Source organism: Dicentrarchus labrax, unplaced genomic scaffold, assembly GCF_905237075.1.
Source record: "Dicentrarchus labrax unplaced genomic scaffold, dlabrax2021, whole genome shotgun sequence".
Taxonomy (NCBI): Eukaryota; Metazoa; Chordata; class Actinopteri; family Moronidae; genus Dicentrarchus; species Dicentrarchus labrax.
Genome location: NW_026136704.1, coordinates 534,076 through 546,257, shown reverse-complemented (window position 1 = coordinate 546,257; position 12,182 = coordinate 534,076). Strand labels below are relative to the sequence as shown.

The 12,182-nt window shown below is 39.5% G+C and overlaps 1 protein-coding gene across 18 annotated transcripts in view; it reads right to left on the bottom strand.

Moving 5' to 3' along the window:
• Positions 1-1,571: 1,571 nt before the first annotated feature.
• Positions 1,572-12,182, bottom strand: part of si:dkey-23k10.2 (NACHT, LRR and PYD domains-containing protein 12) — a 105,664-nt gene continuing 95,053 nt past the window's right edge. For 5 of the 18 annotated variants that reach the window (XM_051398874.1, XM_051398880.1, XM_051398882.1 and 2 more), the window contains 3 exons: positions 9,683-9,856; positions 6,756-6,929; positions 4,299-4,500 (listed from right to left, as the gene is read on the bottom strand). In XM_051398874.1, coding sequence (XP_051254834.1) covers positions 4,491-4,500; positions 6,756-6,929; positions 9,683-9,856 — 358 coding nt within the window. In that variant the 3' untranslated portion in view covers positions 4,299-4,490. Of the gene's footprint in view, positions 2,419-4,298; positions 4,501-6,755; positions 6,930-9,682; positions 9,857-12,182 lie in introns of those variants that run through there. The other 13 variants (XM_051398876.1, XM_051398883.1, XM_051398885.1 and 10 more) reach the window with 8 other exon arrangements.

The following is a 12,182-nucleotide window of genomic DNA, read 5'->3' as shown; positions in this document are numbered from 1 at the left end:
CGGTTCACCACTTTTCCTTTCCTCCATGATCCTCAGAGTCTGAGGACTGTTTGATGGATCAACTCCACACTGTGATCCCACTTTAAAGATATCTTGATTACAAACAGCAGTTCCTCAAAACGAGCATTTTCAAAGTTTCTAACCCATTTCTGATTTAACCCCCAGCTGGAGTCTCTACATGTGTTATATTGTCAGTGGTGGAAGAAGCATTCAGATCTTTACTGAAGTGAAAGTGACAATACCACAGTGGAAAAATACTGCATGTGAAAGCACCACAGCGTTGTACTGAAGATGATTTCAGGGTAAAAAATGAAATGAAAGATAAAGATGCTGAAACTCTCCGACACTGTTGATGACCTCTTGTCTGAGGGGAAGCCTTTCTGCACTTTGCAGTATTTCTGTACAGGGGTATCCTGTTTCAGCAGTTAGAGCATCTTCACTAAAGTCAACATCTGTATGTATTATTAACAGAGCTTTTCCTTGGTTTTTATTGTGTAGATCTGCTGTGTAGGACTAGGGGCTTACAGTTTGAAGAAACCACAAATATGCACTGATTTTGGTGTAGAAAGGGTTGAAATGAAACGGGGATCCAGGTGCCCCCTAGGGGTACTTTGGAGTACTGCAGGAGTTATTAATGTTAATTTAAAGACTATCAGTCAATCCCTAAAATAATGAGACTATAATCAGTTGAATTAAAATGTAAATGTAGGTTGGATAAAGCTTTTATATTCCTGTTTCAGTGCAATCATTAAGTGCTGTAAAAGCTGACAGAAGAAGAACTTAAACATGGTTGAAATGATCCGACTGTACTGTGCTGCTGAAACATCACTCTGATACAGTCTTTACATTAGCTGAGAGGGAGGGAGCCAGCAGAACCGAAGGTCCACTTTAATCTCCTCCATGAGCCCAGTGTCACTGTGTGTTGGTGAGCGCTCAAATCAGCAGCCAAACTCCAATAAGTAACTTCCTGTTGCTGTTAGAACACCTGCACACACCTGTCCAGCTCACACAGTATCTCTGCCTCACCTCTCTGCCTCCACAACCCTCTGGCTTCCATACTTCCAGCTGTACTGTACTTCCTGTTTGTGAGTGCCAGGATTCACCTTCAGTCTCTCAGCTACGTTGGTCACACTGATGTTGGAGAACCAGGGTCCAGATGATCCCTGCTAGTTTGGACTCAGATCCAGAACCACAGAAATACCTGCAGAAACAGTGTGAGACAGAGGAGGACTTAATGTGTGCACTTATTGATTATAGGTTATTGATTGAGTCAGATACATGTAGAACATAGAGTTTATACACTGTTTATTGATTATTGATTGAATCAGATACATATAGAACATAGAGTTTATACACTGTTTATTGATTATAGATTATTGATTGAATCAGATACATATAGAACATAGAGTTTATACACTGTTTATTGATTATTGATTGAGTCAGATACATGTAGAACATAGAGTTTATACACTGTTTATTGATTATTGATTGATTAGCTACATATAGAACATAGAGTTTATACACTGTTTATTGATTATAGATTATTGATTGAATCAGATACATATAGAACATAGAGTTTATACACTGTTTATTGATTATAGATTATTGATTGAATCAGATACATATAGAACATAGAGTTCATACAGTTTATTGACTGAATCAGATACATATAGAACATAGAGTTTATACACTGTTTATTGATTATTGATTGATCAGATACATATAGAACATAGTTTATACACTGTTTATTGATTATAGATTATTTATTGATCAGCTACATATAGAACATAGAGTTTATACACTGTTTATTGATTATAGATTATTGATTTATCAGCTACATATAGAACATAGAGTTTATACACTGTTTATTGATTATAGATTATTGATTGAATCAGCTACATATAGAACATAGCTCTAGAGTTATTAAACAGTTTAATGAGGAAATATTACAGATCATAGCTTTGAAGGAGTTAATGGTGAAGAACAATACGTTACTTGCACAATATATTTAAGATCACCTGACACAACACCCTTAATTTAAAATCCAAAGCTTATATTCATAATGTATATAAATAACATTAAAAGAGACAGTAACTTTAAATTAAACTACCTTTATCTTAAAGGACCAGTGTGTAGAATTTAGTGGAATCTAGTGGTGAAGTTGCAGATTGCAACTAACTGAACACTGCTTGAGTCTATATTTGACCACCTGGGAATGAGAACGGGCTGTTAAGTGTGTAGGAGAAACTATGGAGGTCATGAAAATCCCCAAAGTCCCAATCTCGAGAGTGTTTGGTTTGTCTGTTCTCAGGGAAATGTCCTCCAACCTCAGGCTCATGGCTTCGTCTGTATGGATCGGTCCAACCACCAGACCTTGAACCTTCGACTGAGACAGGCTGCCCACCTTCTGCTCCAGTCCTGAGGGGGAGGAGGACACATCAGCTGTGACGGAGCCCAAACATATAAAACTCAGAAGTTGTCTTATATTGACTTTTTATCCAGTCTGAAGACACATTTTTACCATCCACTGTTTAGATCTTGGTGCTTTTTAACTCTAGATTTGAACCAGATGAAGGATTTTATTCAGCACTGAAATAAAACTATCAGTACCAGAGTAAAAATACTCCTTTCTAAAGCACAAACCTGCTCCATTCCCTTTCTGTCAGCCGCTCAGTTCAAGTGTGGGACATCTTAAATGAGGCTCTACCTCTTGTGCACTTCTGCTGCAAAGCATGAGAGCTTTAAATAGGAGCATTTTCATATGAAGTCTGGCTACAACCTTCTGCTACTGCAAACCTCAAAGTTTACAAAAATACACAGAAAACCAGCCAACCGCCACACTTTGCTTGTTAATAACCGGAGCAGTTCATTAAAGTTAAACATGTCAAGACCCCAAAGATATTCATGCCAAACTCCATTGGAAAATCTGCTCATTTAATTCCATTTATAATTTGTAAATTTATAAAGCAGAGCCAGGACATTTTCTATACAAGGTTTAATTATTTAACTATATTAACCTGCTTGGTGATTTTTCGCCGTTAGCCAAATTTACCAAAACACTGTAACCATTGGTTTGACATCGTATATTATCTCTACCTCTTGTGTATGTTCGCTGCTAAGCAACAGAGCTTTAAATAGCCACATTTTCATATGAAGTCTGGTACAAAGTTGATCAGCTCTGTTACTTGTGACAATGTGCCAGCCTCCAGGATTTAAAAGAGCTGAGCTCAGGAGTCCTACATCCCACTTTTATGGAAGAGAAAGTGATGTTGAACTGCTTTGACTTAAGTTATATATATGTTATAAAGAACTTTATGACACTTTTTGTGAGTAAATAAGCCGTTTATCTACAGGAACAATATGTGTTGGAACAGGAGATTCATTAACAGAAAGGCCGTTCAAAACGTGTTGTTTGAATATATTTTGTCAAAGTCACAATGAGTAAGAAAAAGCTCAAATTCTGTTTCATTATTGTAACGATTCTCAAAGACACTGTAATAATTTCCACATCAGACCTGCAGGACTGTGACCAAAGAGTTGCTGGTTCAAATCCCTCAAATGATCTGGGAAATGAAACCCAGTAACTCCTCCTGTCCCAGCTTCAATGTGCACACTGAGTTGGATTTACATCGAAGACTCATACATGTCACTTTTGTTGTTTTAAGAAAGTGCAGGTGGTGTAAACTGATCAGCTCACCGAGGTTAAATAACATCAGCACCTTGGAGGAAAACCCGTGCCAAACTCCATTGACAAACTATCCTATTTAAGACATTTTTGCTATTTGGCCACGGTTTGCATACTATAAAGACAGACTCGAGACATTATCTATATCTTATATTATGAGCTACCTACAATCTAAAGAGCCTTAAATAGAAAGATTTCCTTATGAGGCCCGGCATTAAGAAAGTGCAGGTGGTGTAATTTGATCTAACACCTGATAAAGGTGTTTTTTTCCACTGACAATACACCACACACTCTGGCTCTACACTGACTTTATTGGGCAGTGCTTCAGATGCTGCAGGTTGAACAGAAAGTTGTGCCAAACTCCATTGAAAATGTGTCGTATTTAAGACTGCCTTGGTATTTTGGTAGAAACGGACTGAAAGAGGAAGATTTTCATAGGAAGCCTGGCACAAAGTCTCCTTTTATATTTATTTCATCTTATTTTAATATTGGGGGTGTTTATCAAGGGCAAGATGTTCAGTATAGGTATTACAATACAAACACACTGACTCACAGCCATGTAGACATCCCATTCTCAATAAACATGTGCACACTGACAAAGACTAAAAGTATATTTCCTGTCAGACATTTTGTATTTATTTATTTTATGTTTATATGACATTACATTATAGTGAGGCAGTATCACGCACTGCAATACTGCTTCTATGTGTGGAGTGATGCTGCTGCTTCAACCTCTCTGGATCATCAGGACACAGCGGATCCTCCAACACAACCTCCTTCCTCACCGCTCACAGTCTGACTGAGATCACTTCCAGCTGAGGAGAGAAGGAGACAGAGGACAGCAGAGATAAATCAGTGTTTACAGAGACTCCCTCCATCAGCACATCCAGTATAAAGAGCAGCAGGGTCTGAACACATCATTACTGCAGAAACAGAGAGACATTCACTGCCCACTGGAATGATGCATTTACTGCTGTTAGGGTTCAACGCTGATAAAAACCACAGTCTCAGTCACATTTGAATGTTTCATCTGAAATCTTACAGGACAAATGTTTAAATATTCAAACTATTTGGACAAACAAAAGACAAATGGACAGATATATATCTGATGTTAAAGGTCCTACATGTTCATACAAAGACTGAACAGCAACACATCAGCTGTGGGTACTGGACTCCAGCAGAGGTCCTGGTCTGTACAAAGACCACATGGTCACTAAATGTAATGATGGTTGTTTGCAGGCTTCAGTCAGACTGATCTCAGAGCTGTGACAAAGACCAACTGATCAGTTGTTTAGTGTAGAAATGAGAGAACAAAGATCAGACTGGATGAATGAGGACCACTGTCTCTATACATCTAGAAGCGCCGCAGAGAGTGGAAGCTTGACGCAACAGCTCCCGCTCCGCCTCTTTATTTTTTTGCCTTAAATCTTACTAGTTCTTTATTCCTTCTTAAATAGCACTGTGTTTATTGTTGTAAACAGACCTCCAGTGTTGGTAGTTAATTTTTTTACTTTTTTAGCCGTAGTTGAACTTTTTTAGTGTTTTTAAATAAAAACAATGTGTAGGAATGTGAACAATCAAAACACCGGAGGTCATTCACGTGAGGACTTCCTACGGTATCGGGATTTACGTGTTGCATGCCCGAGGGAGATCCCAGTGGAGTTAAGGAGATGAAGGAGAGGAACCAGAGCAGGCACGTTGGTGAGGACCAAGAAGACAGAGAGGCAGTGGAGATACAAGCCATGTCTTTCCTCAGTTGTCATGGGAAACGTACGCTCGCTGAACAACAAGACGGACGAGCTCTCGGCCCTGGTCAACGGACAGCGAGAGTATCAGGAGTGCAGCATATTATGTCTGACGGAGACATGGCTGAATGACATTACACCAGACTGTTCAGTGGAACTAGCCGGCTTTTCACTAGTTCGGCTGACAGGAAGAAACAGAGCGGTAAAAAGTCTGGAGGAGGGCTCTGTCTTTGTGAACTCTAAATGGTGTAACCCTGGACATGGCAAGAAGGCAGAAATCTGCACACCTGATATTAAACTTCCGGCCATAGGGTTAAGGCCATACTATCTGCCCCGTGAGTTTACGGCCACTATTGTCGTCACTGTTTACATTCCTCCATCGGCAGTAGCGGCGCACACCTGTGATGTCATCCACTCCACCGTTGCAGACCTGCAGACACGTCATCCCAGGGAAGCTGAAAGACATCATGGACCACCCCTGTCATCCTCTCCACGTTGAGCTGAGGCAGCTCAGGAGCATCTTCAGCTACAGACTGACCCAGCCCCGAGCCTCAAAGCGGTTTGGAGACTCATTTGTACCATCTGCCATCAGACTCCAAATGGCCACAGCTCCCAGTTCCTCCAACCTCCACAACCACAGCTCCCAGTTCCTCCAACCCCAGCAGATAAAGACTGGTTTAGAACTCCTACCTACAAAGCACAAACCTTTTGCACTATTTATATTTAATTTCCACTTTAGTCGTTTGGTAGTTTTAGTTTAGTTTTAGTTTTTTTGTTTTAGTCAAGTTTAATTTTCTGCTCATATTTTGGCCTCCATGTCCTACTTGAACAACAAATAGTGTATATACTTCAATTTATAGTTTTTAAATCTTCTAATATTAATAATATTAGCAATACTTTTACTGTGATATTCTATTCTATTTCTATTTCTATTCTATTCCTATTCTATTCTTTGTTTTCTGTTTTTGTGCTGCTTTGCCCTATTGCTGCTGTGTCAAAATAAATTTCTCCTTAGGGGGATAAATAAAGGAATTATCTTATCTTATTATCTTATCTTAATGCTGTCAGCTGGAATCCAGCTTTATTTCCTGAACACATGAACACAACAACAACAGACGTCTTCACATCAACTCAAACATGATCACAACAAGCTTCTGGCTCTCTGATTGGCTGACTGTTCTCTCTCTGTCTGTCTGTCTGTCCAATCCTGAAGCCTGTCCCCATTCTCCTCTCACAGCTTCACTGAGGAAAGCAGCAAATACTGGATCTGTGTTTAGTCCAAGACTGCTGGAACCAGCATGGACTGACTCAGACCCTCTACTGACCTCAGAGTCTGCAGTCTACAGTGTGGACTCTCCACAAGATCAGACAGCAGCTTCACATCTGGATCCTTCAGGTTGTTGTTACTCAGGTCCAGCTCTCTCAGATGGGAGGGGTTGGACTTCAGAGCTGAGCCCAGAGAAGAACAGATGATCTCTGACAAACTGCAGCCACTCAATCTGAATAAAGAATAAAAGATGTGAGTTTAGAAGACAATGTTCCTGCTTAAAATCATTCAGTGTTTAATAATCTGTTCAGAGCTGAAGAAGGTATAGAATGTACAATTTTAAAGAATAAATTATGAAGATAAAATCATTTATAATCCACCAGATGTGTTCAGGTTTTTAATGTGTAGATCAACACAGAGAGCTAATGCTACGCTAGGATTCAAAGTCAGTGACAAACAGTAAATATAATCTGACAGAATGTTTAACAAGTGTAGCTCGCTATCAGCCAGGTCATTGTCCCCTAATCAATGTGCAGATTTGGACTAGGGATGGGCATTCGATTAAATTATCTTAGTTGATCGTCGGGAGAATTAACGATCGATTTTCGATTAATCATTAATATTTTTATATTAAAATTCACAATTTATATGCTATATTCAAAATGCAATGAAAATACAAAAACACAGCGTGTTTTCCTCATTGAGATCTTTATTACAAGATGAACAACTCTTGTGGCAGTTAAACCGGATCCGCTCAATGGTTACACTTGATATGCGCTACTGTGCTCTAAAGCAGCCGAGCCTGCAGCTAGAAGCCGGTGCTCATTAACACAACTGACCCTCGTTTTTCCCAAAATAATAATAATAATAATAATAATAATAATAATAATATAAAAAAAGCCAATCATGTTATAACTTAACCAAAAATATATAATACTTAGTTCGGACAGGTTTTGCCAAATGTAACTCAAAACTATCAAAAAGGCACCGAGTCGAGAAAGAGGGTGAGAGAGAGATTAGCCTACCTAACAATGAATTAGGCTTATTAGCCAAGCTTCAGAAAAAAATAACCAGTAACTCACATACAACTTCAGCACCAGTCTACTGATTTTTGTTGAGAAAGATGAGCATGTTAACATGCTCTGGGGTCAGATGCGACCGCAGCCTGGTGACCGTCAGTCCAGCCGCCGAAAACACCCGCTCTGAGGGGACCGACGTTGCCGTGATGCACAGGTACCTCCGTGCTAACTTGGCAAGCCGGGGGAACCTGATTCCATTCACTTTCCACCAGCCTGTAGGGGTGCAATCCAGGGGTGAGTAGGCCTCCCTCAGAAAGTTCTGAAGTTCTGCTTCGATGCCAGAGAGACCTGGGACTGAGAGGCCGCGATCCAGTGTTTGCGTTGCCCTCGTCTGTGTCAGACAACGCAGGCTCCTCGTCTCCCCCAGCCTCTGGGATAGCCGCCCTACCGATCTCCACTGCCTCCCAGTTCAACCAGTTTCACATTAGCGGCCATTTTCTGTTTTGAGGTAAGAAAGCCCAGGTGCTTGTGACGAGGGTCCAGCATTGATGAGATCATGGGGGCAGATGACACAAACTCATCAGACTGAATCTGCTATATATGCTATATCTAAATAGGCAACACAACGCAGATAAGAGGCAAGTATGCATGTAATTAGGCCTACCCCAATTAGCTATTTATTATGGAAATCATTTAAACTAAGATAAAAAAGTTTAGCTTACATTCATTCGCTTGATGAGGGAGGACCACACTTTGAATTCGATGAGTCTGGGCCCGTCTTCTTCACTGCGCATGAGGTGGATATTGATAAGGCCGAAGGTAGCGGGATAAGTGTTCGAGATGGAGACGTCTTTCTCTGCACATTTAAGTGCTGACAGCACAGGCTGTGTGTCCTCCATTATCTGCCAGTACTCATCCTTCAACTCCAGGATCCTGGCATCTTGAAGCTTAGTCACGGATCGACCTGAAAGCACAGCAGCAACAGCCCACCGCTGCTCCACCAGCCGATCAAACATCTCACACACAGAGTTCCACCGTGTTTTACACGGATGAATAAGCCGGTGAGTTTCAAGGCCCATTTGCTCCTGTTTCTTTTGCAGTGCATTGGTTGCTGCGGTGTTGTGATTGAAGTGGCTAACAAGTTTACTAGCCGCTGATATTACCCGATATAGATACAGTGCAAATCCGTCATTTATGGCCAACTGGAGTGTGTGCAAAGCAGGCAACGGAAATCCAGTTCACTCTGGTGGGACTGTTGGCAGCAACAATATTGGCCGCATTGTCATGAACGCATGCAATAACTTGGTCTTCAAGTCCCCATTGCTCTACAGCTTCATTCATTTTCTCAGTGAGGTTGACAGCTGTATGCCGGCCTGGCAGGCTTTCTGTGAGCAGGACCACTGAGTTCATTTGCCAGTCATCACTGATGTAGTGGCAAGTGATAGGGATGTAGGTCTCAGCTGTTAAAGCGGTCCAGCAGTCTGTGGTTAGAGCAACACTTCCAGTTGAGCTCAATTCTTTTAACAGCTCTTGCTTCCGTTCGTCGTAGTGAGTTTCTATCAGTCTGGTGATGGTACGTTGTGACGGAATGTGATATGCTGGTTCCAATAAGTTTATCAGTTTTCAAAAACCTTCGCCCTCAACAATACTGAAGGGCAGCATAACCATCTCAATGAACTTGTAGATCCCTTGGGTAATATGGGTCAGGCTGTGGTGTTCAGAGGATGAAGGACGACACTCAGTGCTGTCAGATAGATTTATGAGATATTCACATTCTGTTTGAATTCAGTTCAATTTCACTGGAACATCTCAGTAGTTGTCCTACAGCAGGACGTAATGGACACCCAGCAGCCAATCACAATGCAGGATTCACACAGACCATGGTATAAGGATCAACATCAATTAGGTTGAGTTGTTAATGAAAGATATCAGATCTACAATAGTAACAGAGAGTCATTGAACTGACCTCAGAGTCTCCAGTCTACAGTGTGGACTCTCCAGAAAACCACACAGCAGCTTCACTCCTGAATCCTGCAGGTAGTTGTAACTCAGGTCCAGCTCTCTCAGATGGGAGGGGTTGGACTTCAGAGCTGAGACCAGAGAAGAACAGCTGATCTCTGACAACCTGCAGTCACTCAATCTGAATAAAGAATAAAAGATGTGAGTTTAGAAGACAATGTTCCTGCTTGAAATCATTCAGTGTTTAATAATCTGTTCAGAGCTGAAGAAGGTTTACAATGTACAAGTTTAGAAAATGGAAACTCCAAACACCTGAACCCAACAGGATGCAGGTTGCAAACTGTAAAATACAAAGAGGTAAAAAGAGCTCTCATTAATATTAATGACAACGTGCTGCTGCTTCAATAAAGACGTAGTGACTTCAGCTCTTAACCTCTGCCAGCTCCACCAGTGGCTCCATCTATACAAACTCATGTTGTGCAGCCAAACACAAAGAAAAAGCCACAGAAAGTGATTGAAGATTTGATTCTATTAAAGATAAAATGCTGTCATCTTGAGTGTAAATATTCAGTCCGTAGAAACGTCACATATCATCAGAAAGGTTTGGAACAAGCTGATATGTTTGTTCCTGTCTGACAGAGAAGGAAACATGCTTCTGTTTTTATTCAAATGAGGGAAAGATGAAAATAAAATGATGAAGAGTTCAAGAGAGAATCAACCAGTGTTGTATTATGGTCCGTGTATGTTTTGGTCATTGGATTTTCCTTTCAGAAAGGGGTAATAAAAAACAGAAAACGAGTGGTTATTTGATTTTCGTTTTAAAATACAAAAATTAAAATTGAAATACAAGGCGTTTTTCTTTTTCATGGTCAGAAAGGGATGAGCGAAATAAAAAAAATTATTCGATTTTCATTTTCTATTTCATATAACAAAAAATAAAATCACTAGAAAACAGAAACGGAAAAAAGGCCTGTTTTTTCATATTCTGAGACCGGATGTTGTCATTTACAGGACGGTGCTGTGGAGAAGAAACAGTAGTGAGTCCGATCTCCGTGGTCAAATCAGCCGCACTTAAATTTAGAGTGTACAAGTATTCTCAGCATTATGGTAAATGCGGAGAAACGCCGTATTTACTTCCGGTTTTCAAAATAAAGGTATTTAGAGCCGTAAGCTATAATTAAAATATGTTACATTAAAGTGTTGTGTGCCCCTGGTGAATAAAAAAACACTTTATATCAAGTATCTTTACTGCACCAGTGTGGAGAAATACCAAAATAAAAGTCCATATTTGTACCTCCAAGTGGTATTTTCATATATTTGAGCTACTGTAAAAACACTTTGCTCAATAATTCCTGGCTATGGAAGATATATTTGACTTCTACACATCTAAGACTACAAGTATACTTAATATCAAGCATTTTTACTGTACCAATGTGGAGAAATTGAAGAATAAAAGTCCCATATTTATATTTCCAGATTCCATATTTTCTTATATTTGAGCTACTGTAAAAATGTAAACTGTATGTGGAACCACCTGCAACAGCTGTCACACTGAATAATATAAAAAATAATATGTGAGGAAGAGACAGTAGGTACAATGGTGTTTTGAAGTTAAAACTAATTATTTTTCCCTTTTACCTACAAATGTACACAGCAGAGCAGCAAAATAAGAAGAATGTGGACTGGCATTGCATTTTGTGTGAAAAGTAAACAAATTAGAATTGTGTAGGATTTTGTGTTTAGTGTTTATATTATCAAGATGTTATTAAACATTTGTGTGAAATTTTGTCATTATTACTGCAGCATTATTGAAGTATAATGAAAATGCTTCACCCATAGCCAGGAAATATTGAGCAATATGTTTTTACAGTAGCTCAAATATATGAAAATACCACTTGGAGGTACAAATATGGACTTTTATTGTTGAATTTCTCCAAATTGGTACAGTAAAAATGCTTGATATTAAGTATGTTTGTAGTCTCATATGTGTAAAAGTCAAATATACCATCAGTAGCCAGGAAACACTGAGCAATATGTTTTTACAGTTCCTCAAATATGGTCAAATATGCAATCTCTGGAGGCATAAATATGAGACTTTTATTTTGGCATTTCTCCACACTGGTGCAGTAAAGATACTTGATATAAAGTGTTTTTTTATTCATCAGGGGCGCATGAAACACTTTAATGTAACATATTTTAATTATAGCTTACGGCTCTAAATACCTTTATTTTGAAAACCAGAAGTAAATACGCTGTTTCTCCGCATTTACCATAATGCTGAGAATACTTGTACACTCTAAATTTAAGTGCGGCTGATTTGACCACGGAGATCGGGTCCGTGTATGTTTTGGTCATTGGATTTTCCTTTCAGAAACGGGTATTAAAAAACAGAAAACGAGTGGTTATTTGATTTTCGTTTTAAAATACAAAAATTAAAATTGAAATACAAGGCGTTTTTCTTTTTCATGGTCAAAGGGGGATGAGCGAAATTTAAAAAATGATTCGAT